Source organism: Panthera tigris, chromosome E2 (genome assembly GCF_018350195.1).
Source record: "Panthera tigris isolate Pti1 chromosome E2, P.tigris_Pti1_mat1.1, whole genome shotgun sequence".
In the NCBI taxonomy this organism is placed as follows: Eukaryota; Metazoa; Chordata; class Mammalia; order Carnivora; family Felidae; genus Panthera; species Panthera tigris.
Window position 1 is genome coordinate 7,481,942 of NC_056674.1, and position 25,278 is coordinate 7,507,219.

General features: G+C 48.5%; 2 protein-coding genes across 6 annotated transcripts; both read left to right on the top strand.

Moving 5' to 3' along the window:
* The first annotated feature begins 275 nt into the window (after nucleotides 1-275).
* Nucleotides 276-12,253, top strand: KLK7 (kallikrein related peptidase 7). Of its 5 annotated transcripts, none has more exons than XM_042970392.1 (7): nucleotides 2,041-2,203; nucleotides 2,493-2,673; nucleotides 8,054-8,096; nucleotides 8,562-8,721; nucleotides 8,897-9,144; nucleotides 9,332-9,468; nucleotides 11,465-12,253. In XM_042970392.1, the coding sequence occupies exons 2-7, from the start codon at nucleotides 2,596-2,598 to the stop codon at nucleotides 11,618-11,620; spliced, it is 822 nt and encodes a 273-aa protein (XP_042826326.1). In that variant the 5' UTR covers nucleotides 2,041-2,203; nucleotides 2,493-2,595; the 3' UTR covers nucleotides 11,621-12,253. The 5 variants fall into 5 exon arrangements, with proteins under 5 accessions (XP_042826323.1, XP_042826326.1, XP_042826324.1 ...); XM_042970390.1 differs by having other exon boundaries at nucleotides 2,042-2,203; nucleotides 7,963-8,096; XM_042970391.1 differs by having other exon boundaries at nucleotides 2,042-2,190; nucleotides 7,963-8,096.
* A 5,782-nt stretch (nucleotides 12,254-18,035) lies between these two features.
* On the top strand, nucleotides 18,036-24,721 carry KLK6 (kallikrein related peptidase 6). The gene is made up of 5 exons (XM_015539431.2): nucleotides 18,036-18,129; nucleotides 18,433-18,589; nucleotides 21,695-21,942; nucleotides 23,084-23,220; nucleotides 24,423-24,721. The coding sequence occupies exons 1-5, from the start codon at nucleotides 18,087-18,089 to the stop codon at nucleotides 24,573-24,575; spliced, it is 738 nt and encodes a 245-aa protein (XP_015394917.2). The 5' UTR covers nucleotides 18,036-18,086; the 3' UTR covers nucleotides 24,576-24,721.
* Nucleotides 24,722-25,278: the final 557 nt, after the last annotated feature.

Genomic DNA, 25,278 nt, shown 5'->3' on the forward strand with positions numbered 1-25,278 from the left:
AGAATCCCATTGGTCCAGGTCAATTTTTCTCCTTCAGCCACATGATACGTTATTGAATGGCCAATGGTTTGACTGCATTCTGGTCAGGTGACCAGTCCCATCCAATCAGTGGCTATGTGGAATCAGGGGCTACTAGTAGTCTGGGACGTGGGCTGTGGGTGGAGCAATTCTCCGCAAGGGGTGTGGATGTGCTGGATGTCTTGCATGACACACATCAACCCCTGTCCTCCGTGAAAGTCCCCGAATACCAGAAATCCTGAGGAAGTCTTTCATGCCTGATAGTAAACTCCTGGAGCTGGGGATGCATTTCTGGAGGTGAGACTCAAGGGTCATCTCGGCCTAAAGAATTATTTTAGAATTTTTATTATGAATAATTTCAAGCATATATAAAATGGTGTAGAAATCCTTGTACACCAACTGAATCAAAACCAGTTCTTTCACCTCTACTACACACTTCTCTAATGTGAGAATATTTTGAAACAAACATTGGCTATCATTTTGTTCTCAAATATGTTCATTTGTATTTTTAAAACAGTATGGCAAGCTACAGTTCATGGGCCGAATCTCAAGAGGTATAAATAGCTTTTACTACTTGATTTGATGCCAGGGAGCATTAATTTTGAACCCTAATTAGGCAAGATGTTATCCCTCCAAAAGAATGCCATTTTGCTGATTAATAGACCTGTATGACAAAAATTGGTAACAAATGATTATTTTGAATTTCATCAGTTAAAAATGTTGGCAGGGGGGCCTGGGTGGCTCAATTGGTTAAGCGTCTGACTCTTAATCTCAGCTCAGGTCTTAATCTCAGGGTCATGAGTTCAAGTCCCTCATTGGGTTCCACCGTGCAGCCTAGTTAAAAATTTAAAAATGCATGGAAATTTATTTTCTTTCTTGTTATGTGGATACCTACATAATATCCTCAATTTTGCCTCATGGTCTAGAAAGCCTAAAATATACACTATTTGGTCCTTTATTGGAAAAGTTTGCCAACTCCAGCTCTAAAATATAGACTCTTTTAAAACATAAAAACCTTATGTTATCACCACTTACAGAGTTAGTAATAATTCCTTAATATCATCCAATACCCAGGTGATACTTAAATGTCCCCAATGGAATATAAACCAGAGAATACTTGAAGATTGATTTATAGTATTAAGTAGGGGCATGACTGAGGTCAGTGAGGGGAAGAGACTTGTCCAAGGTCAACCAAAATTCAGGAATCTGGGAGGGGTCAACCAAAATTCAGGGGTCTGGGAGGAAATCAGAGCACTAGGCATGGACAAAAGCTGGAAGGAGCCACTTAGTCTGGGAGCTTTTGGATAGCAACGTCAGAGTCCAAAATGAGTTCAAAATGGCTTATGTACAAGAAGAGATTGATTGATTTAGGTGGCTAAGAAGGCTGTGCGGATGTTTCATGATGTCAGAGGATGTGACATGGGTACCAGAGTCTCAAGTACTTGAAATAGTGACTTAAGCCAATTAGCTCTCTCACACACTCACACACTCTCTCTCTTTGACACTTTCTCTCTGACACTCTGCCTACTTCTCTCTGCTTCTGTTTTTGGTTTGGTTTGGTTTGGTTTGGTTTTTTTTAATGTGTAAGCTGTTTTTCAACTCTGCTTGTCTCTTTCCTTCTCCTTTGGGTCTCATTCTAGCCCCTGTAGACAGACTTTTTCAGAGGAAGGGAACCTAGCAGCTACTGACACACCCAATTAAGCAAACACAGTAGAAACAAAGATCTCCATTCTCCTGGCATCTTGATATTACTCCCAGGGAAGAACTCTGATTGACTGAAGAACTCAGCTTGAACTGAGCCCACCCCTTTGGATCAATCATTGTTGCCAGGGAGGAAACAATGCTTTTCTTGGCTTGGCCTGGGTCATGTATCAATCACAGTGGTTGGGTGGGCAGATGGTAAGGTTTGGAGAACTATGATTGAAACTTTCACCAGAACTATCTGAAATAAAAGAGCAGCTTCCCAAAAGAAGTGGGGAGCTGTTCTTGAAAGAAGAGGGAAGAGAATCCAGGAAGTCAGAAACAATAGGCCTTCGGAACCCAAGAGGCTGAGTCAGGAGGTTCCAGGGTCACAGTGTCCAGGATCCCTCAGGGCAAGGCACAGCTGGCAGGATAACCAGATGCCTGTTCTCAGGCATGATCATGAGCTGGAGGATGAGTCATCAGGCAAAGGTTCAGGACACAGGTTTGAGGGCAAGGGAGATATGAGGCTGGGTATCTTTGTGGGACTTGAGAGCAGGTGTTGGTGCTAAACCCACAGGGCACAGGAGGGCTGGGACTTGGAGGTCTCACCAGCGTGGGGTTATGCATCCTTAATAGGCTCATCGGGTCCTGAGTCCATTTGGAGCCAAATAAAACTTCCAGGGTGTGTGACAGTATCCCAGGAAAATTTTCTTCTCAGAGTGTGGGTTTGTACAATCATAATGCTATGGGCAATCCTCAGCATTTGAATTCTGCTTCTTCTGACTCCTTAGCTATATGACTTTGCTCAAGTGGTCGAACCTCTTTTAAACCTCCATTTTATCATCTATAATATGGGGAAGACAGTCCTAACTTGGACCCATGTGAGAAATAAAAATGAGTTCTGAGAAGTGCCAGGCACGTCACACTGCAGGTACACAAGAAATGAAAGCTGCTTCATTCTGGATTGATGGGGTAAGGAAGCTAATATTAACTCAGCATATGCTGTGTGTATGTCCATTTTCTTTTAATAATTTCACTTAATCTTCCCGTTTGCCTTGAGAAGTAAATTTTTCTCTCCCCCACTTTATTTATTTTATTTTTTTAAACGTTTATTTATTTTTGAGACAGAGAGAGATAGAGCATGAACGGGGGAGGGTCAGAGAGAGAGGAAGACACAGAATCCGAAGCAGGCTCCAGGCTCTGAGCTGTCAGCACAGAGCCCAACGCGGGGCTCGAGATCATGACCTGAGCCGAAGTCGGACGCTTAACCGACTGAGCCACCCAGGCGCCCTCTTCCCCGCTTTAAAGAAAGGCAAAGTGAGGCTCAGAAAAAATGAAGTCACTTACCTGAAATCACAGGACTGGCAATTAGGATTCACACCTGGGTTGGTCTGACTTGTGAGGCCAAGTTCTTTCTCTCACACCACATGGCTGAATGGCTCAGGGGTTAAGGAAAGACAGTCTACAGTTGGCAAATCTGTGGATGACAGTGGTTTGCAAACTAGTATACTAGTATTTATTTAAGTACCTCCTATGTTCCCTGGTGTGGGCTGGGTATGAACATCAGGTTTGTTCCTTCTGCTCATGTTAGGTGTTTAGCAACAACATCAGATTAAATAAACACAGAAAGACAGACATTCAGAGCACAACAGACGAGAAGTTCAGGGGATGTATGAATGAATAACAGGGCTCCAGAGGAATGGGGCTGCTTTCTTCTTTCTGACAGAATGCTGATGAGGCAGGGAGCTGAAGAGAGAATCCAGGGATAAATATTTAGGCACTAGATGACAAATTGGAAGTCTTACTAAAATTTCCCTCCTTAAGAAGCCAGAGAGAAAGATAGATTACTGACTCACAGGGCTATGAGGTTAAGTGGCCTGGGGTCTACTCCTTCTTGATTTGGGAGCCCAAGTCAGGAAGGCTGACATCCCTCAAGGCCAGGGTCCTCCTGTGGAATTGGTGACATCAGGAGTCTGAGTTCTGGGGTCTCATTTTGGATTTGATGAGAGTAAGTGTCGTAGAAAGTTTGGGGACTTAGCTTGAATTTAGTCAGTATAGGATCAATATTAGTATGGTGTTAGTTGGTAGACCTTATTTTAGAACTTGTATGAAACAAAGAGTCAAGGTGGTGTGTGGGATTGGGAAAATGAAGGCGGGGGTGGGGAAAGGAGTTGGGCATGGAAATTAATATGGAATTTCAGGTAGAAATTGGGTTGAAGAGGAGAATAGGGCTGGAAGTGGAGCCAGAGTGTTAAGATTAGTGTGATTTGGGGGTGAGTTCACGGAGAATATGTCAGTGTGGGCCTTCTGGAATATTACAGGGATGGGCACTATAGTTGTGCATGGGTCAGGCTTGGGACTGAGGCTATGGTGACATTCAGTTTTGGTCAAGGTTGAGTTTGGTTTATGGTTAGGGATTCAGGGTTTGGGTCAAGGTTTATGGTTGATTGAGGTGTAAGCCATAGCTCAAGCTAACATTTGGAGTCAGGGACTTGGTCAAGTAAGTTAGAATTGGACAAGGATAAAGCAGAATTGAGGGTTAGGTTTGGGTATGAACTGAGGTTTCAGGTTAAGACTCGGGTTTGTGTCAAGATTGGTGTTGCAAGGGGTGCCTGGGTGGCTCAGTCGGTTGAGTGTCTGACTTCGGCTCAGGTCATGATCTCGGTTCGTGGGTTCAAGCCCCGCATCAGGCCTGTGCTGGCAGCTCAGAGCCTGGAGCCTGCTTTGAATTCTGTGTCTCCTTCTCTCTCTGCCCCTAACCCACTCACATTCTGTCTCTGTCTCTCTCAAAAATAAATAAACATTAAAAAAAAAATTAAAAAAAAATTGGTGTTGTGAACTGTGTCAGTAAGAATTGTGCTTGAAGCCAGTGACTGAGGTCTTTCTCACCTTCTCATGAGCACTTGATCATATCTGATCAGGCCTTCTCAATGGCACCATCATCCATCGAGCAGGAGACTTGAAGTCTTAACAACTGTCTCTCACACCACAACATCCATTTAATCCATGCCTAACGCCTATTGATTTTCTTCTCTGAGCACATATTGAATCTATTCTCTTATTTCCATCTTCACCTCCTAAATGGCCTTATCCAAGTCACCATCATCTCTCATCTGGATTATAGCAATAGTCTCCTTATGTGTCTACATCCCCTTAAAATCCATCCTCCATATAGCAGGTAGAGTGACATTTTGCAAACACAAATCTTGTTATGTCACTCTGTGACTGAAGTCCAAGTGGTTCACCATTGTCTACAGAATAAAGTCAAACTCACCATGACATACAATGTTCTTTACCATCTGGTTCCAGCCAACTCCCTGTCTCTGAGTTCCATCCATGACTCCTTTCCATCTCAGAGCCTTTGCACATACAGTTTCATCTAAATGATATACTCTCCAATCCCTTCCCATTTTATTCTAGTTAAAATTTACTATTCTTTCAACTCTTAGCTCATTGCCACTTCCTGGGTCAAGGTCTCCAGGAAGTGCTTTCCTTCAGAGCACACATTGGACTTGTAATTTTACATTTGTTTATGAATTATGCATCTTTATTTTACACTAGACTTCTAGCTCCTTGAGAGAAGGAACTCTGTCCAGGTTTGTGCACCATAGTATCCTCAGCATCTAGCCCAGCCTGTGTATATAGATGGTGCTCAATACGTATGAAGGATTGGATCTGAAAGGCAATGTGGGAGGAGGGCTGGAAAGAGAACTAGGATTGGAGGCAGGACTGGGTTTGTTGATTACTGTGGCTTCAAGATACAGATTCAAGTTACAATTGGGTTTGGATTCATGGTTTGGGATCAGATTTGAATTTAACATTGAGGTTTTATTAAGGAAGATTTTGGCTGTAGGAACCAAAAACTCCAAATCAGATAGGAAACCTGAAGAAGTCACAAGATGAAGAAGCACCATAGTTGGTTAATTCACTAGCTTAGAGACCTCATTAAAGACCCCATTTATCCCCATCTCTCTCTTTGGCCATCTTCACTGTTTTGGCTTGGTCTGCCAGATGTTTCTCTCCGTGGTTCCAGCAGAACTGCCACAGTTCCATAACTTACATCCAAAAGGGACATCATCTGGCAGAAGAAAAGAGAACTCTTCAGGTGTCACTTTTGAAAATAAGACAGTCTTTCCTAGAAGTGCCCCAATGATCTTCTCATTATTGGCCAGGATGGCCTTTCATGTCCGTGTCTAAACCAGTCACTGGCAAGCAGAGTATGGGTTTCATGTTTGGTGCTTTACTGCACTAAAGTGTAAGGATGAAAGATTATCCAATCAAAATTGGGGTGCTCATAGAAAGGCAGAAGGAGTGAATGCTTGGGTAGGCAACAATAATGCCTATTATGGGACAAAGGTAGAATAGAGTTGGGGTTGGCATTCAGATAAGATTTGGGCTGATAGCTGAGGAACCAGTTACATTTTGGAGGTCTGCTTTGGAAGTTGGGGCAATTCCACTTTTAGGAATTTGCCTTCAAGTAATAATCAAATAATGGTTCCCATTTCATTTAAAGTAAAAGCCTAAGTTCTACATTGGTCTTCAAGACTCTATGTCCTTTGAGTCCTGTTATGTCTCTGATCTCATGGTCTGACCTTGTCTCCCTTGGTCATTCAGTTCCAGTCAAAATGTCTTCCCCGTTAGAATATTCTAGTCTCACACCTGCATGTTTGCTCTGCCTGGAACTCACTACCCAGAAGTCGCTACATGGATCCATTCATCATCTTCAGGATTTTGCTAAGATGTCACCTTCACATGGGAGTCTTTCTAATCATTGTTCCCAACTATATAACCTTAGGGATTTCGAGAGTGGAGAGAACCAAGAACTCCCTATCCCTCTTCCTGTTTTTATTTTTCTCCATAGCACTTACCACCACCTAACAAACAATATATTTTATGTACTTATTTTTGTATTCATGGTCTCCACCTGCTAAGAGAGCCTCTGTGAAGGAATTTTTGTCTGCTTTGTTGACTGCTGTGTCCCCAGGAGCAAAACAGTGTCTGGCAGAGTAGATGTCCAAAGGATACTTGAATAAACACAAGGAACAAAGATGAATGTACAAAGAAGTTAGTTCATCCCAGGATTATTATAACTAAAACTATCCAAATATACTCCAGTTTGAAACACATTACATAAATCATGGTACAATCATAGAATGGAATACTATCTGTGGAAGGAAGGAAGAGGAAATTATCTAAATAAACTACCAGGAAAAATTGTTCAAGGCATTTTACAGAGGAAAAAAAAGTTATATTATGGAATGCCTAGTACAGGGTTTTTTTTGTTTTGTTTTGTTATAAATACATAGTATGATAGAAATCTATGTATACGATGATAACAGTGAGCATTTAGTAGGGTGGGATTAGGGAAAACACTCTCTTTTTAATTCATATCCCTATATCAGGGCTGGGAGTGGGTTCAGGCTCAAAGGCGCCACTAGGATCCAGACTGGACAGGTTCCCACAAGCTGGTCAGAATTAGGGCACTGGGGGTAGGTCGCCCCTGAGGGGGAACAAGGACAAGAAAATGGCCCCAGAGGAGGCCAATCCCAGAGCTCAGCCCTCCTTTGACTCCAGCTCCCGTGGCCCCCCTCAGAGCTAGCACCTGGTCTCTCCAGCGGCAGGCCAGGCCACGAGAGACGTCGGACCAGAAGGGGCGGGGGCGAACTGGCTGGGTACCGCCCGACCCAGGCCTCCAGAGGGAGGGTGGAGAAAGAATTGAGTGCGGCCAATTGCTTTAGCCGCCTCAGGGCTTCGAGATAACTGCGAACACAGGAAGGGGGGTGTCTCAGAGCCGGCTCCACCTGCACCCCAGGGCGCTGGGGGCGGGCGTGGGGGTGGAGGTGGTATAAGAGGGCCGCCCTGCACAGGGCTGGACACGCTTGGCTCCCGACTGAGTCTGGAGCCGAGATCACATCAGACCCTCCAGAGGTGAGAAGGGGCCTCGTTTGGGGTGCGGGATGAGGCTGGCTGGACAGCTGGCTCCTGCTCCTAAGGGAAGGAGGAGCCTGGAGTCCCGGTTCTGAGGGATGACGGGCTGGAAGTCTGCCATTTGGCGTCTGTCAGGGAAAAAGGAACTGAGGACCTAGACTTGTAGATGGGGAGGGATGGGAACCCAGATTCCTGGGTCCCAAGGAGAAGGGAGGTCTGGAGGCCTGGCCTCCTGGGTCTGAGGGAGGAAGGGCTGGGGCCGAGACCCCTGGGTCTGCTGGGGGAGAGTTGGGGGCTTGGACTACTGCTTCTTGAACTCTTTGTCCTCCCCAGTCCCAGCAGAAGAGGCCCTTCCTCTGCCTGGCAGCCCCCGGCGAGGCTCAGAGAGGCCACCATGGCAGGATCCCTTCTCTTGCCCCTGCAGATCCTACTGTGGTCTCTAGCCCTGAGATCTGCTGCACAAGAAGGTGAGTGCTGAACTGGGAGGCCTGGCTTCACCCCTGGAGTCTCCCTCCATGCCCACTGACCCTTCCCAGGGCCCTCTCTCTCCAAGGACTCCTTGAGTCAGGACCCTCCCCCTGCAGCGGCTTCTGCCCAAGGAAAACAAGACTCTTCTGCCTCCTGCCCTCTTTTTTCCTGCTTCCTTCTGACTCCTGGGGTCTCTGTGCCCTCCAGGCCATCTCCTGCACTCAGTGTTGCTCCCATAAGCTTCAGTGGTTGCCTCCAGACAAGATGCTTCTCCTGGGTTTCTGAGCAGACTCCCTCTGTCTCTCTCCACCGCCATGTCCTGTGTTCTCTGCACTGTTCTCCATTTCCACCTCTGCATTCTCCTGTCTCTCTGTCTCTTTCCATCTTTCTCTCCAAAACCATCAGCTGCCTCTTCAGCCCCCTTGATGCTCGCTACCCACATTTCCCTCCATGTCTCTATCCAGCCCAGGGTGACAAGAGTGGGGAGAAGATTATTGATGGAGTCCCATGTACAAGAGGCTCCCAACCCTGGCAGGTGGCCCTGCTCCGGGGCAATCAGCTTCACTGTGGAGGTGTGTTGCTCAATGAGCAGTGGGTGCTCACCGCTGCCCACTGCAAGATGAGGTATGTGGCAAGGACTGTGGAACCCACTCTCTGGGTCTCGGTCCCCCTTTCTCAGGGTCTCGGTCCCCCTCCTTCTGGGTCTCTCTCCTCCTCTCTTGGGGTCTCTGTCTGCTTCCCTTGAGGTCCCTGTCCCTTCTCCCAATGACAGAGTTTCTCTCTGAATGCCTCGTCCCAGTGAGTACCAGGTGCACATGGGCAGTGATCAGCTGGGTGATAAGAGAGCCCAGAAGATCCGGGCCACACAGTCATTCCGCCACCCTGGCTACTCCACTCAGACCCATGTTAATGACCTCATGCTTGTGAAGCTGGATCACCAAGCCAGGCTGTCGTCGAGTGTGAGGAAAGTCAAGCTGTCCTCCCACTGTGAACCCCCTGGGACCACATGCACCGTTTCTGGCTGGGGCACCACCACCAGCCCGGATGGTAAGGCTGTCTCAGGGACCCAAGAGCCCTGGCTCCTGACTCCTCCTCACTCGGACCCCAGAGACAAGGAGTCAGGCCCATTTCATGACTTGAGGGTTGAGCCTCTAGCCCCATCTTCCTTCAGGGTCCAAGCACTCTGGGGGCCCCAGGTCCAGGCCTCTGACTGACCACCCCCTCTCTCCACCAGTGACCTTTCCATCGACGCTAATGTGCACAGATGTCAGACTCATCTCCTCCCAGGACTGCAAGAAGGTTTACAAGGACCTGCTGGGAAAGTCCATGCTGTGTGCTGGCATCCCCAACTCCAAGACCAATGCCTGCAATGTGAGACTCCCGTGTCGTCCCCACAATACAGAATCTGTGCACCTGACCCTGGTGCCGAACCTTCCCTTGTACCCCATCCCACCCGAGGGCCAGTTTTCCTAGCTCTCTCTATCCTGTTCTCTGCTGGGGCAGTAGTGGGAGCCCAGGAGGCTGGCATGACCCTGGGGATGGGGCAGAATGGCAGTGGGAAAGATGATGTTGAGACAGGCAAGTGAGGCACTGGCTTCAAGCCCAAACTTCAAGTGGATGCCAAAAGAAATCATATTCTACTAATGCAATATTCTACAAAATGAGAATCCATGCAGGGGCACCTGGGTGGCTCAGTCGATTGAGCGTCCAACTTCGGCTCAAGTCATGATCTTGCAGTTCGTGAGTTCGAGCCCCACGTCAGGCTCTGTGCTGACAGCTCAGAGCCTGGAGTCTGCTTCGGATTCTGTGTCTCCCTCTCTCTGCCCCTCCTCCACTCATGCGCTCGCTCTCTCTCTCTCTCTCTCTCTGTCTCAAAAATAAATAAACATTAAAAAAATTAAAAAATAAATAAAATCCATACAAAAAGTCCATGATGAGCAAAATATCAGAATTTTCAGTAAAGAGCAATCAGTCTTACTGAATCATTCATTTGCCTCGGTCTCCAGTAATGATGCAGCATAGCACTGTACTGACCTTGTCTTTATCTAAAGTTGGGATACTGTGCTCAGCATGGACTTTTTCATACCAAATTTGATTTTTTTTTAAGTATTGCATTACAATACTATTTAGTGCAATTATTGAGATTTTGTGCCCAGTGCTAATGTCTTGTCCACCTTATCCCGGTCCTACTTTTTAGGAAAGGAACTATCTCCCCTTCCTCTTTGTTCCCCCTTCTTCATCTTTTTATTTTTAATATTTATTTTATTTATTTTGAGGGAGAGAGAGAGAGAAAGCAGGGAAGGGGGAGAGAGAGAGGGAGAGAATCCCAAGCAGGCTTTGAGCCTGTGCCGACAGGCACAGGACATGGGGCCTGATCTCAGGAACCATGAGATCATAACCTGCGTCGAAATCAAGAGTTGGATGCTTAACTGACTGAGCCACCCAGGAACCCTGTTCATCATCTTTATAACCTCCTCTCTGTCTCTAAATGTCATCGCCTTCCATCTTCCTCTCTCTCTCTCTCTGCTTCTCTCTCTCTCTCTCTCTTTTGTCTGCCGCTGTCACTCTTTTTATTTACCTGTCTTTACCTGTGTTCATCTCTGCTCCACCCCCTACGTTTCTTCCTCTCTGTCCCCCTCTTCCTTCTGCCTTCTTTCCACCCTTCTTTCTGTACCCCCACTCTCTTTGCCCACGTCGGTACAGTCGGTTTTCAGGGGAAGTGGGGTGGTGAGTGTTAGAGATGGGGGGGCGGTGATGAGAAAAGGATGTATGTCCTAGAGAGTGGCAGGGGGTGGGGCTTTTTCCCTAGTGAGGGCCGGCTTCATGAATATGCAAGTTGTGCAGTGGCACAGGGCTTCACTCCACACTCGGGAGAGTCCCGCACATGGTTTAACGCACTTCTGTTGTTGTCTTGAATCTTTTAATAATTTTTGAACAAGGGGGCTGCATATTCATATTGCACTGCGGTCTGTGAATTATGTCATTGGCCCTGCCCCTGTTCCCCTTTCATGCTCAAGGGGCATGTATCCATTCTCTGGAGACGATGCTCCTTCTCCCTCTGGCTTGGCGAAGAGTCCTTAACGAGGGGAAAGTAAGTGGGACTCTAACCTCTGGAAGCTCCCTCACCTCCCAGTGATTGTTCCCTTTGGCTGGGGCACAAGTCGATGTCTTCAGATAGCCGTTTGGTTCTCTCCAGGGCAGCACTAATTTGTGCTCTCCCACTGGTCCCCGGAGACCATGAGTCTTTTCCCATTGGCCAGAGTGGAAGTTCATGGTCTGGCAGGACAGAGACGTGATAACTACACACTGTGGACATGTCTGTGGTGGTTGCTCTGAAACCAAAGCTAATCTGCTCTTTCTTCTCCAGGGTGACTCAGGGGGACCACTGATGTGCAAAGGTACCCTGCAAGGCCTGGTGTCCTGGGGAACTTTCCCTTGTGGCCAACCCAATGACCCAGGTGTCTATACCCAAGTCTGCAAGTACTTCAAGTGGATAAATGAGACCATGAGAAGGCATGGCTAATCTCTGCATACCTCCCATCTCTTCATCTATACTCCTGGAACAAGAAATTTACAGAAATAAGGACGTGATGAACTGTGGTCATTATTTGACCTTACCTTTCCTCAAAGACATATTACAACCTCAACAATATGCCATGTCTGTAAACTAATCAAATTAACAAAGGCCTAACACACAAAAACCTCAGTATTGGTAAAGACCAGCACTCTTAACCAGCGGAACTGTAAATCATGCAATTTTTATGGAAGGCAGTTTGGCAAGGTGAATTGAGACCCTTAGTTACCACCGTTGACCCTGTGATTCTGGTTTAGAAAGATATTACTGAAAAAATAAACGAAAAATCCAACTGCGGAGCAAGGTTTGAATTCATCACACCAGTATCCTGGCAAAACAGTGGAAACACTGAACATGTCCCAAATCAGTGGATTGTTTAGATCAATAATAGGCCCGTTTGGGACAAGGATGTTAGGAAGCTGTTAAGGATAATAACTTTGCAACATTGCTAGTGTTATTCAAGAATGTTTGTGTTGTATGATGGAACATGAAAAAAGAGATACAAATATGTGTATGTGACTCTAGCCATGTGAAATGAAATAGTCACAGAATAAAATCTGAAAAGACATGTACTAACCTGCATTCAGTGGTAGTTACAGGGTGCCTCCTTCCTTCCATTTATTTTCTGTGGGTGTGCACTTTTGCAACATGCAAACAAAGGTGGAAAAGCTCTGAAGATCTAAGGCTGGGGAAGAGGGACCCTTAAGAGAGGGAGACACATCTGATTTTGAGCCCTCGCCCTGCTCCCTGCCTAGTGACCTGTTTCTGTCCATTTCCCAGATTTTACTTTTCCTCATCTGTAAAATGGGGGAGACAGAGAGATAGAGAGCAAGAAAAGGTCAAGAGGGAAGAAGGAAGGGCAGAGGAAAAAGAGAATAAGCCTACCTCATTGGGGTGGAAAGGACGTGAAAGTGTTCCTGAGTATTTCACAGGTGGCAAACCAGGAAAGAAGGAAGTTTTCGGGAAGGATAGGGCTGGCGGGGGGATGGGACACCTGAGTCCCCCAAGAGCCCACCCAAAGTGAGCAGCCAGCATCCCAGGTGCCAGAGGAAGATGGGGGAGGGAATTTGGGTTGGTGAGGTCCTATTCTCAAAGAAGGCAGGGGAGGGACCTCTGGAAGAGAGGAGGGAGGAGTCCCCTGTGACTCAGAGACTGGCCATGCCCCTGGCTTCATGCCATCCAAGGCTCTCTGGGCAATCACACCTCAGACGCTGCTGACAGAGGGATCCTCTCCAGCCCAAGGCTCACCCTCCTGCCTCCTTGCCAGTTTCTCCCCCAGAATTCTGAGCCACTGTCCTCCAGATCCTTCCTTTCCCCATCTCATCTCCTTGGCAAGTCTCTCCTAGCCTCCAACTCCTCTACTCCTCCCCATATTGCAGAAATCACAGGAGTCCAGACCCCGCCTCAGACCTAAGCATCCCTGCCTCCAGCACCTCTCCCCTCAGACCCAGGTGTCCCCTGGCTCCTCCTGCCTCTGTATCAGTGTCAAGTTTAAGTAAGGAATGTCAAGGGTTTCCAGCCACCATCCTCCATGAAGATCCATCAACTTCTCCTCTCCCAGGCAAGTCGCCCCAAATCAATATTCGATCTAAAGTTTAAAAAGTAATGAAACCTCGAAGTTGCACTAAATCAGCCTGGAGACACCTGGCCCTCCCTTTTGGCAGCTCCCATATACAAGTGTGGGGGTGGGTTCGTTTGCAATGACTTGAGATAGTGCTCTTGTTGGATTGTTTAAAAAATTACTTCCTTTCTTTTTGGACAGACAGCTCAGCATAGTAGACAAAGGCACTGACTCCAGAACCAGGCTTCTTGGATTCCAGCCCCTACAAGCTATTTGCACATGACTTCCCCATTCCTCTTCCTTCATCCTTGAAGTGAGAGAAATAACACCTATTTCCCAGGTCTGTTGTGAAGATTAAATAAACTTAATATTCAGAAAGTGCTAGAACAGTGCCTAACACGGAATAAGCCATCAGTTGAAGCCTCATTGGGTCTTATTGTCTGTAATTTCTGGCACTTTTTTCCTTGCTTACATTCTCAAAGTTTTCTTGTAACACGTTTTCTTTATTGAAGACTTTTGCAGAGCACGTCAATTTGGAGAAAAACATCCTGTACATAAGCATGCGTGGCACACAGAGAGGGCAGAATCCTAAAGGTCACTGGCAGATGCCTGCAGTTGGGGACTTCATTATCTCTCTTCTAGAGGCTCTTAGAGGTGGAGCTCCACACCGCCTATCACCTCCCTCCTTTCCCACGAGGCTCTCTCAACAACTCCCCCTAGCCTTCCCATCCCTTATTCCGGTAAGGTACACCCAGTGGGAGCGCCAAAAGGTGGATCATGTCTACCGCCATGTTGGAAATTGAGTTCCAATCCAAAAGGCCCCACCATTTCCTGGGTGTTGGATGTTGAGTAATTAACTTCCTTCTCTGAGCCTCAGTTTCTTCTTTGTCAAATGGGAGTGGGTGTAATGAAGTCATTTAATCATTTGATCAACATTTTCTAAGGCTTCCTCTGGGCCAGGTCCTGTGAGGGCACTTGTTGACTTGAAGTCACAGGGGTGACTTAGCCTTAGTGCCTGCCCTCAAGGAGCTCATGATCCAGTAGGGGAGGGGGGTGATGTGGATCCAGATGCTTACGGTCCAAGGTGACCTGGGGGAGGCACCTGCTGTGGGAACCTAGGTGAGAGAGTGACTAACCCAAGTGCAGGGAGTGGAAGTTGGAAGGTGTTCAGGGAAGGCTTCCTGAAGGAGGTGATATCTAAGCAAAGACTTGAAAGACAAGTTGTGGCCAGGGGAAGGTGAGAAGAGCATTTGGAGAGGGAGAATAGCATGGGTGAGGGCCCAGAGGTGAGAGAGCAATCTTCATGGCTGGAGCACGAGACCCATGGGCAGAGCTGGGCTGTGTAATGTGGTGGTTTCTCACCACGGTGGCTCCTGACTTGTGAAATGTGGCAAGTTCTAAATGAGATGTGCTGTAAGGGAAAGACACATCAGATTCCAAACACCGTGCAAAAACACATCAGATTCCAAACACCGCGCAAAAAATAAGAAGGCAAACTATCTTTAAACATGTTCTTATTTTGATTTCACATGGCAATATTGGATGTATTGGGTTAAATGAAATATTAAAATGAACTTGTTTCTTTTTACTATTTATTTTAAAATTTTTTTAATTTTTAATTTTCTAAAAATTTTAAATATTTATTTATTTTTGAGAGAGAGAGAGAGAGAGAGACAGAGCCCAAACAGGAGAGGAGCAGAGTGAAAGGAGACACAGAATCTGAAGCAGGCTCCAGGCTCCAAGCTGTCAGCACAGAGCTTGACGTGGGGCTTGAAATTACGAATCACATGATCATGACCTGAGCCGAAGCCGGACGCTTCATTGAGCCACCCAGGTGCCCGTAATTAATTTTTTTTTATTTTAGAGAGAGAAAGCAAGCAGGAGAGAGGGACAGAAGAAGAGGGAAAGAGAGAGAGAGAGAACCTTAGGCAGACTCTATGTTCATCACGGAACCCAATGCAGGGCTCGATCCCACGACTCTGGGATCATGACCTGAGCCAAAATCAAGAGTTGGATGCTCAACCGGCTGAGCCACACCTAGATGTCCCTCTTTTTACTATTTTAAAAAAAAGAAGTGTGTTATTAGAAAATTTAAAAGTGCACGTATACTTGGCATTATATTTCTATTGACCAGTGCTGCCCTGGATGCTGAAGGGTCTCCCAACACCTGGCTGAGGGGCTGGGACTTTGTCCCAGGGATGATGGGGTAGCCAGAGTAGGGCTATGAGCAGGAGAGGGGCAGGGTCAGCTCTGGGCGCAGGAAGACCCCTCTGGGGTCAAGGGAAGGATACAGAGAAGGGGGAAGAGCCCAGGGTGGTGCTCAAGGTGGGCGAGAAGTAGGTCTGAGCTGGGATCAGGGACATGGGGATAGAGAGGAGGGGGCCAACAGAGAGAGAAGGTGCTGGGCCGGGCTGTGAGAGATCCAGCCAGCTGTCAGGGAAGATGGCGGGTTCTGAGAAGATGCTGAGTTCAGTGGGAACGTGGGTGTGAGGGGCCTGGAGGAGGTTGGGAGCATGGGAGCAGTCTGAGAGCACTTTGAATGCCAAATGTTGACTTTCATCCCCCAGTGCCAGGCCCAAGCTGGTGCCGAGGTGGACATTACTGATACCAGTTGTCCTCATGTCCAGTGATCGGCCCACAAGTCCCTATTTTCCTTCTCATGCTCTGTGCTCATCACATCCATTTTTATTTCCCTCCCCGAAGCCACACTCCTGCTCATCAGCCCACATCCTCCACAAGCCAGGCCTCCTTGCCCTGCTTCTCCTGACCCCAGGCCCGACTTTCAAGGTCCAGCTTCAAAGGCACCTCCTCAAATCCCCCTGGATCCCTCCATAACACCCAAAGCCCCCATTTTGCACTCCCACATCCCTCTCGCATTTTCTTGCATCCCTGCTTATTTCCCAGCCTCTCCCTACATGTTGAATCTCATCATAAACCCTCCCGTCTCCCTAAACTAACCCACATCTGGGCAAGGGCACAGGCTTCTCATGGAAATGCAGGGGAAGCCAGGGGAGGATAAGCAGACAGAGATGTGGAGAGTGTCAACAGAGACTCAGAGAACAGGGAGAGAGACAGACAGAGATCCAGAGAAAAAGATGGGGAAAGAGGCGGAAGAAACACAGGAAAACAGAAAGAGAGAAACAGAAAGAGAAAGAGAGAGACGGATGTGGAGACACCCTCACCGTGGCCAGAGGGGACAGAGGTGGACAGTGAGACCTCAGAGGTGGGCAGACTTAAAGCAGGGGGACCAGGAGGGTCAGAGGTCCTCATATCCGGGCAGAGGTGGGTGGACAATCAAAGGACAGCAACAGGACTGTCAGACAGGGACAAAGGGAAGCTATTGACACAGCCGCCCGCCTGCCCGGAAGAGAGGTTGAGAAACGGAGCTTCTGGGAGCATGGCACTGGGTGTTGGGGGCGGACAAAGCCCGATTGTTCGAGGCCCCTTTCCCCACAGCGCCAGGGCCTGCGCCCCAGCCCAGGGCAGAGGCGGATGCCAGCTTGGTGACACATGCTTTCTCACTGGCTTGCTGATTACGGTGGGGACACGGAGGTCGTCAGCACCCACAGAGGGACTTACAGGCAGGTGCGTGAATCACCCCAACCCCACTGACCCACACGGCTGGTTTTCAGCACCTGAGGGCAGCAGGCCCAGAGGTGGTGGGATCCCTGCAGGCTGGGGGGCACTGTTTGCTCCCCTGGGCATTGGTATTTGGGTCCTCAGACATCTTCTTGCTTAAGGACCTAGAAGTCTAGGGACTGAGGAGGACAAGTTTCCATCTTTTCTCCTTTAGGCTCAAGAGTGTGCATGCCTAGGCCCTTCTCCTGAAGGTCTAGAATTCTAGGGCCCCCCTCCCCTCCTCCCTCAGAACCTACAGTCTGACCCCCAGCCTCTCCTCCTTCAGACCCAGGAGTCCAGATCCCCAGCCCCTCCTCCCTCAGACCCAGAAGTCCAGGCCACCAGTGCACTCAGAGGCTGGTGTTCCCTTCCAAGGAAGCCCAGTCAGGGGTCATCAGGAGCAGAGCCATGGGGCCGTGGGGATGGAAGGAATGTGTGTGGGAGGTCTGGGTGAGGAGGAAAGGGTGGGGCGGCCTCCTGCCTCAGGGACCTGGGGAGACAGGGGTTAAAAGGAAGCACCAGGAGTGTCTGGGGACAGGAACAGCCTCTTCCAGGGAGGCCAGGAAGCCCGGGTGTCTGTCTGGCCTGGGCCCCACAGCCCATGCATCCTCTGCTGTCTGTCTCACTGGCTCTGGCTCCTAGGCACCCTCTCTGCTTTCAGTGTCCCATCTCTCCCCATAACACCCTGCATTTCTGACTCTCTCTGCCTCTTTGTCTATCTGCCTGCGCACGTGCTGTCCCTGCCCCAACCCAAGAACCCCTCGGCCAGGAGTCCTCTGGACCCCCAGGTAGCCGGCCCCCAGCAGGTAAGATCACACTGCACCCCAGAACCTCCAGGTGTGGGGTGAGTGACAGGGTAAGCACAGAGCCAAGGTGCAGAAGAAAAACCCCATGGGGAGGGAAGAACTTCAGAGCCCCTCCTGGGCCATGCCCTTCTGTGGGCAGGCAGCCACACTGGAGCCCAGAGGAGTAAGAGACTAAACGAGAATCACACTGTGAGCCGCTGACTGCCCCAAAGGTTCCGGCTTCTCGCTCAGCCCGCCCTCGTGGGACCCCAGGATGGAAGTCATGGTTAGAGTGACAAGAAATCAGGAGGCTAGGTGAAGGACAGATGTCAAGGGTCAGAAGAACATGCAGGCTGGAGTGGAGGGGTCTGGCAGAGGATGGGAGGAAGGGCCTGGGGCGGGGGTTGGTCTGAGGCAGAGACTGAGGAGCATTTGGCTTCCTTTCTCAGGAATGGGCATGAAGACGCTGGTGGTATTGATCTTGATGGCCGCAGGTGGGAAGAAAGGGGACAGGATGGGGCAGTTTGGGGTGCAGTGGGGGCTGCTGATGGGAAGGAGTTTGAGGATGGGGATGGGCTTCGCACAGATATGGAGGTGGGGTGGGCTTGGAGTGAGGAGGAAGTCGGGAGCTAGGTTAAGGTTGGGGGGGCACAGACAGGAAGGGGAGTGGGAGGTGGTCTGAAAGATGGGGAAGAGTTTGAGGGTGGGGGTGGGAAGGAGATGACCTGGGGTTCACCCTGGGGGATTCACCCGGTGTCTCCAGGCCTCCTCCCTGACTCAGACCCTTCCTCTCTCAGCCTGGGCAGAGGAGCAGAATAAGGTGCTGCATGGCGGACCGTGTGAGCAGACGTCTCACCCCTACCAAGCTGCCCTCTACACATCAGACCACTTGCTCTGCGGAGGGGTTCTCATTCACCCGCTGTGGGTCCTCACCGCTGCCCACTGCAAAAAGCCGTGAGTCTCCCCACTGGGAGTGAGGAGTAGTTGTAGTGAGGCCTGGATGGGTGTGTGTGTGGGGGGAGGGGTCTTGCAGATTTCAGGCACAAAGTAATACACACATCCCCCTGCCCCAGCACAAGACCACCAGGTAACCAGGTTCATCTGGCCAGTATTTAACTGAGCAATAACTATCTGTCAGGCACTGTCTGGGGCCCTGGGGATACAGCAGTGAAAAAGACAAGCAAAATTGCTGCCTTTATGAACAACAGACTTTCTAATTGGGGAATCAGATCGTGTGGGGTCCTGTAGGCAGCAATGGCTCATTGGATTTCATTCTTAGTGCAGTGAGAAGCCACTGGAGAGTTTCATTCAGGGAAGCAGCACGATCTGATTCACATTTTCAAAAAAATGTATTTATTTTTGGGAGAGTGCAAGCAAGGGAGGGGCAGAGAGGGGGGCAGAGGATCCAAAGCAGGCTCCCTGCTGACAGGCTGACCACAGTGAGCTCGATGTGGGGCTCAAACTCATGAGCCATGAGATCATGACCTGAGCTGAAGTCGGATGTTCAACCGACTGAGCCATCCAGGTGCCCCTGATTCACATTTCTTTAGAGCACCCTGGCTACCATATTGAAAGTGGGCTGGGCAAGGAGAAATGAAGGGATGCATGTAGATTAACCTAAGGATGATGGCTTGGACCAGCGTGGTGGCAGTGGGGATGGAGGATAGGTGGAAAGTTTGGGAGGTATTTTGAGACTCAGCCAGCAGGACTTGGTGATGTAGAATGGAAGAAGCAGGGCTGACCTCCAGGTATTTGACTCAAACAAGTGGGTGTTTTGTGGTGTCTCTCTGAGTCAGGGGAGAGGGAAAGAGAGCCAGGTTGGATATGGGCAGAGGAATGTCAGACATTTTGCTTTAGCCATGGTGATTCTGGGATACCAGGGAGATGTCCAAGAAGCATGAAGGTAAGCCACTGGTGCTCCGGTGAGAGGTCAGAGCTGGAAGTAAACATGAAGGTGTCACCACAGATAAGTAGTATTTAAACACAGGGTGGGATGAGATCATCCAAAAAGTGGACATAGGTAGAAAAGCAAAGAAGGCCCAGGACTAATCCTCAGGGCACTAATGACCACTAGTTAGATTAACAGTTGCCATTTTGTTCAACGCTAACTACAGACCGGGTGCTGAGTTAAGTGGTTTATATATATATTTCCTGGAATCTCCACAGTAAGGGACTCTTGGCCCCATTTTGCAGATGAGGACACTGAGACTCAGAGATGTAGTAAGTGGCAATTCAAGTGTTTGTAAACCTATAGGTGCCACTCCCCACTGTGGGGGGAGGGGTTTAATCATGCAAGGTTATGGACTTAAGGGTCCCCTGCACGGTTTCCCCCCCATGCTCAGGCATTGCGCTCACCATTCTCGTTCATCCATTTGGTACACATTGATCAAAGCATCTGCTAAGAGCCAGATTTGAGCTGAGCAGTGGGGACTTAGCAGTGGATGAGAGAAATACAGAGCCTCTATTCTTGGGAACACAGGAGCAGAAAGGCACAGAATGTTTTTTAACGAACAAGCCCATGGAAAATCATAGAATTACAAATTACCCTAAGTCTAGTGGAGGAAAAGAACAGGGATGTTCCCTAAGAGAAAAAAAAAAAACAGAGGTACCCACTTTAGATAGAGGAGGGTGTCAGGAAGGACCTTCTAATGAGATGAAGTTCAAGCTGAGGCATGGAAAATGAACAAGGGTAGACAAATGAAGAGGGAGGAAGAGCATTTAGAGCAGCAGAAGTGCAAAGACAAAGGCCCTGAGGTGGAAACAGTCTGGAGTGCACTAAGAAATTTACCGGTTCACAGCAGGGTAGAGGATGGTGGAAGGAATTTTATTCCAAGGGCAATGGGAGCCATGAGAAAACTTTGAGCAAAGGAGTGACTCTTTGATCCATTTCACAAATGTTCATTGGTTATCTATCATAAATATGACAGACACAGGTCTAGGCACTGAGGACACTACCTCTGAACAAAACAAAAATCCCATTTGATATTCTAGAGCTGTGCCACCTAATGTGGTAGCCACAAATGGCCAATTACATTTACATTAAGAAAAATGCAATGGGATGACAAATCCAGGGGCCACACGTCAAGTGCTCAGTAGCCACTTGTGTCTAGTGGCCACCATATCAAACAGCTGCATGCCTGAGAAAGTTCTATTGAACAGTGCTGCTATGGTAGGAAGAAAGAAAATAAAACAAGGAAATATTTAACAATAAAGGTATAGTATATCAGATGGTAATGGTAGGTTCTCTGGTGACAAAGAAAGCAGGAAGGGGAAATAGGACTTGCATACTAGGATGGATATTTGCACTTAAATTGGGTCAAAAGCCTCACTGAGAAGGTGGCATTTGAAGGAAGTGTGGGAGGGAGCCACGCAGCTATGAGGGGAAAAGAGTCGCTGGCAGAAGGAGCAGCCGGTGCAAAGACCCTGGGGTGATAGGATGACTGCTGTGTTCAAGGAAAGTCAGGGAAGCAAGTGTGGCTAGAGCAGAAGGAGAGAGGGAGAGAGTGGGTTGAGGTGATATCTGAGAGGTGATGAAGATAGGATGTGCAGAACCCTGTGGGTTAGGGTGAAAACTTTAGCCTTTACTCTGAGTGAGATGGGAGTCACGGGAGGGGCCTGAGCAGAGGAGGGACAGGAGTAGGCAGGATATTTTATGTCATTAAAATTTCTCCGGTTGTTTTGTGGAAGATAGACTGTGGAAGGGCAAAGGCAGAAACGAGGAGTCCAGTGAGGTGGCTTCTGCCAACATTCTAGTAAGAGGTGATGGCTCCAGACCAAGATGGCAGCAGTGGGGGCGAGATGTGATCACGTCCTGGATATACTTTGGAGAGCCAAAAGGATTTCTGAACAGCTTTTATGTGAGGCATGAAATAAAGAGAGTCAAGAATAGTCTCCAAGGTTATTCTGGAAGGATGAAATTGTCATTTTCTGAGCTGGGAGGAGAACAGGGCAGATGGTTCATGGTGCACCAGGCCACCCTTTCTTGCCATCACAGCCCTCTCTGAAGTCTCAGCTGCAGTCCAAGGGCTCCAGGTAAGACCCAGCCCTCCTCTTTCCCAGGAATCTTCAGGTCTACTTGGGGAAACACAACCTTCAGCAAAGGGAGAGTTTCCAGGAGCAGAGCTCTGTTGTCCGGGCTGTGGCCCACCCTGGCTATAATGCTGCCACTCATGACCAGGACATCATGCTGTTACGCCTGTCTCACCCAGCCAAATTCTCTGAACGCATTCAACCACTCCCCCTGGAGCAAGACTGCTTGGCGAACCACACCAGCTGCCACATCCTAGGCTGGGGCAAGACAGCCGATGGTCAGTAGGAGGAGGGTGATGGAGAAGCGCCAATGGGTGACAAGCTATGGAGGAGGTGGGCTCATAGTGAAGACCAATGGGGCAGTGTGTCAATGTGTGAAAGGTCAGTGTGGAGGGGAGGCAAATATGGGCGTAGGGCGAATGAGTGAACAGTCAGTGGAGAAAGTAGACCCATGAGTGAATGGTATGGAGAGATGGGCCATAAGATGAAGGATCAATGAAAAAGGAGGGTCAGTGGGAAGATTCTAATCAAGAAGGAGGCCAATGATCAAAAGAAACCAATCAGGACGCACAGATGATCAAGAAGAGATAAATGGAGGATGGACAAATGGAAGAAGAGGTATCAATAAAGCATGGCAGCCAGCTGAAAGATGTTAATTGAGAGTGCAAATGGGGTAGAGAGTGATAATAGAGAGGAACCAATGAGGAAGAGTCAATGGTCAAGAGGAATCACTAGACGGAGGACTGGGGGAGGAACAAGTCTAATGGGTCAGCAGGAACCACTGAAGGTGGGTGGGCCGTTAAGTGAAGGGCCAAAAAGGGAAGGTGGACCATTGGGTGAAGGACCAATAGGAAGGGAGAGCCAATGAAGGAGGTGGGTTCGTTTAGAAAGAGCCAATGAGGGAGGTGGACCACTGGATGAAGGGCCAATAGGAAGGGAGAGCCAATGGGAGCAGGGGCAGGGAATGAAACCAGTTAGGAAAGCACCAATGGTCAAGTGTTGGCCAGTCAAGATGAACCAATGGAAAGAAGGGTCCAGTGAATGATGAAAGGGTAGAGGAGGGACTAACAGAATAGAGTCTAGAGGTCCCCTGGAACAACTGAAGAAGGTGGGATCAATGAAAGAGAAGAGTAGAGGCAGAACCTTAGAGAAAGGGAAAACCAATAAGAAATGAGGATTCCCGGAGAAAAGGTGATTAATAAGGAAGAAGGGCCAATGAGAGGAAAGAATGATGTAAAGAGGGACCAATCAAGAGTCAGAGCCAATGGGTTTTTATGAAAGAAAGACAAATAGGAAGAAGGAAACCAGTGGGAAGTAAGGACCAATAGGGGAGAGGTGACTCGTAGGGGTTGGAAGATCGCTGGTGAGGACGTGAGAAGGACAGGTTGTGAGATGAGCCTGGCCCATCTTTCTCTGCAGGTGGATTCCCTAACACCATCCAGTGTGCATACATCCATCTGGTGTCCCATGAGGAGTGTGAGCGTGCCTACCCCAGCCAGATCACCCGGAACATGGTGTGTGCTGGGGATGAAAAGTACGGGAAGGATTCCTGCCAGGTGAGGCCACCAGGACCTGCCAGTGACATAGCCAAGAGCAGAGACAGGAAGAGAGAGATACACAGACCCAAATAGAGCTTTCCATGCTGGGGGACAATCCCAGGGAGAGAGTCTTAATTTGATACTCAGAGACACAGCCAGGAACAGGCAGAGATATAAAGACAGCCAGTAGAGACAAGGATGGAGATGGAGAGGTCAAGAACCAGAGAGACACAATAAGGAGGCAGATGGTGTGAGGGGACCATCCTTCCTCAGACAGAACCCCTGAAAGTCCTGTTTGGACATGGCCGAGCTCTGGAGGTGGGCAGACCACAGCTGCAGAGAGACAGAGCTCATCCCCACTCCCAAATACCTCCTTTAACTTGGGGGTTTTGTTTTCCCCATCATCCATCAGATCTCTCCTATTTATGGCAAAATTTACCCCAGTGCATTGAGGGACGTGAATAGACCAGTCAAGAGGGAGAAAGAGACAGAGACAGAGAAAGTGATACACAGCAAGTTGGACGCAAAGAAAGGGCAATCAGACAGACCTCATTTCCAAAACTGTCTTTTCTCGCTCCAGTTTTGCTGACATGCATGCATACATCATGGTAGAAGTTTCAGGTGTATAGCATAGTGTTTGGCTTCCATATATTGTGGAATGATTGTTGCAGTCAGTTAACTTAGTACCCATTATCCCCTGTGGATTCAATAAAAAGAGAAGCAAAAAAGATGGGAACCCAATCCCCACTCCCCAGATTAGAAATAGTGTGAATTTGTTCAGATCTGGCTTTTGTAAAGAGGGTTCTGATTACAACTAATAGTTTCTCTTTTTTTTAATGTTTTGTTTATTTTTGAGACAGAGAGACAGTGAGACAGAGCATGAGTGGGGAGGAGCAGAGAGAGAAGGAGACACAGAATCTGAAGCGGGCTCCAGGCTCTGAGCCATCACCACAGAGCCTGACACGGGGCTCAAACTCACGAACTATGAGATAATGACTTGAGCCAAAGTCGGACGCTTATCCAACTGAGCCACCTAGGCGTCCCCACCCTCCCCCCCAAGAGATTTTATTTTTAAGTAATCTCTACACCCAACATGAGGCTCAAACTCACAACCCTGAGATCAGGAGTTGCATTCTCCTGACTGAACCAGCCATGAGTCAGTGTCTCTTTCTTTTCTCTGTGTGTGTTTCTGTATCTGACTCTCTCCCTCTTTTCCACAGGGCGATTCTGGGGGCCCGCTGGTGTGTGGAGACCGTCTCCGAGGTCTTGTGTCATGGGGAAATGTCCCCTGTGGATCCAAGGAGAAGCCAGGAGTCTACACTGATGTCTGCAGATATGGCCACTGGATCCGAAAAACCATTCAGGCCAACTAACCCTGACATGTGACATCCAACTCTTGACCTGTGACCCCCACCTGCTGGCTCCAGAATATCTCTGACCAAGACTTTACCTTCCCCCCACCTGCCTAGATCCAACCCTTAATGCTTAATAAAAGCAGCGACGTGACAGCACAAATTCACCCTGATTTTACCCCAGCCCCATCCTCGCATCACTGGGGGCAAGTGGGAATATGAGCTAAGGTCTTACCCCCACCACTAAGAGAATACAGGAAAACTCCTTCCAAGCATCTCTTCTTTCCTGGTTGTCTCATGGGCTCTACTCCTTCCTGCAGAAGGGTGGTCACAAGTCTGGCAAATTTCTGCTCCTTGCTAGTCGTCTGCCCTTAGGAATGACTTCCTTCACTGTGTAGATTTTCTCATCTGTAACGTAAGGATAATGACAGGACATTCCTTATTAGGTGGCAGCTGTCATTGGGAAGATTCAAGATTCCAAACGTGTGGAACACAGACAAGAGGGCCTGACACCCTAACACACCTGCTTGAACAATAAAGAGTGGATTTTATTATTATTGTGATTTTTTTTTTTTTGCTTTTATTCCATGTCTGCCTCTCTGAAACCCGAATATTCTTAGTTACCTTTTACAGCCCAGTCTGGTTTTTCCTCCCCTCTAAGAAGACATCTGTGAGTACTCCACCTGGTTCTAGCCTTCATGGTGGCTCTCTCCCCTCCACTCCT

Excerpts from the sequence above, each read along its gene's own strand:
- KLK7 (XM_042970388.1), top strand. The coding sequence starts at position 2,139 with ATGCCTGTTCTCAGGCATGATCATGAGCTGGAGGATGAGTCATCAGGC. Across the intron at positions 8,722-8,896 it reads GCTGCCCACTGCAAGATGAG|TGAGTACCAGGTGCACATGG; the intron begins GTATGTGGCAAG and ends GCCTCGTCCCAG. Across the intron at positions 9,469-11,464 it reads CCAAGACCAATGCCTGCAAT|GGTGACTCAGGGGGACCACT; the intron begins GTGAGACTCCCG and ends TTTCTTCTCCAG.
- KLK6 (XM_015539431.2), top strand. The coding sequence starts at position 18,087 with ATGGGCATGAAGACGCTGGTGGTATTGATCTTGATGGCCGCAG. Across the intron at positions 18,130-18,432 it reads ATTGATCTTGATGGCCGCAG|CCTGGGCAGAGGAGCAGAAT; the intron begins GTGGGAAGAAAG and ends TTCCTCTCTCAG. Across the intron at positions 21,943-23,083 it reads CTGGGGCAAGACAGCCGATG|GTGGATTCCCTAACACCATC; the intron begins GTCAGTAGGAGG and ends CTTTCTCTGCAG.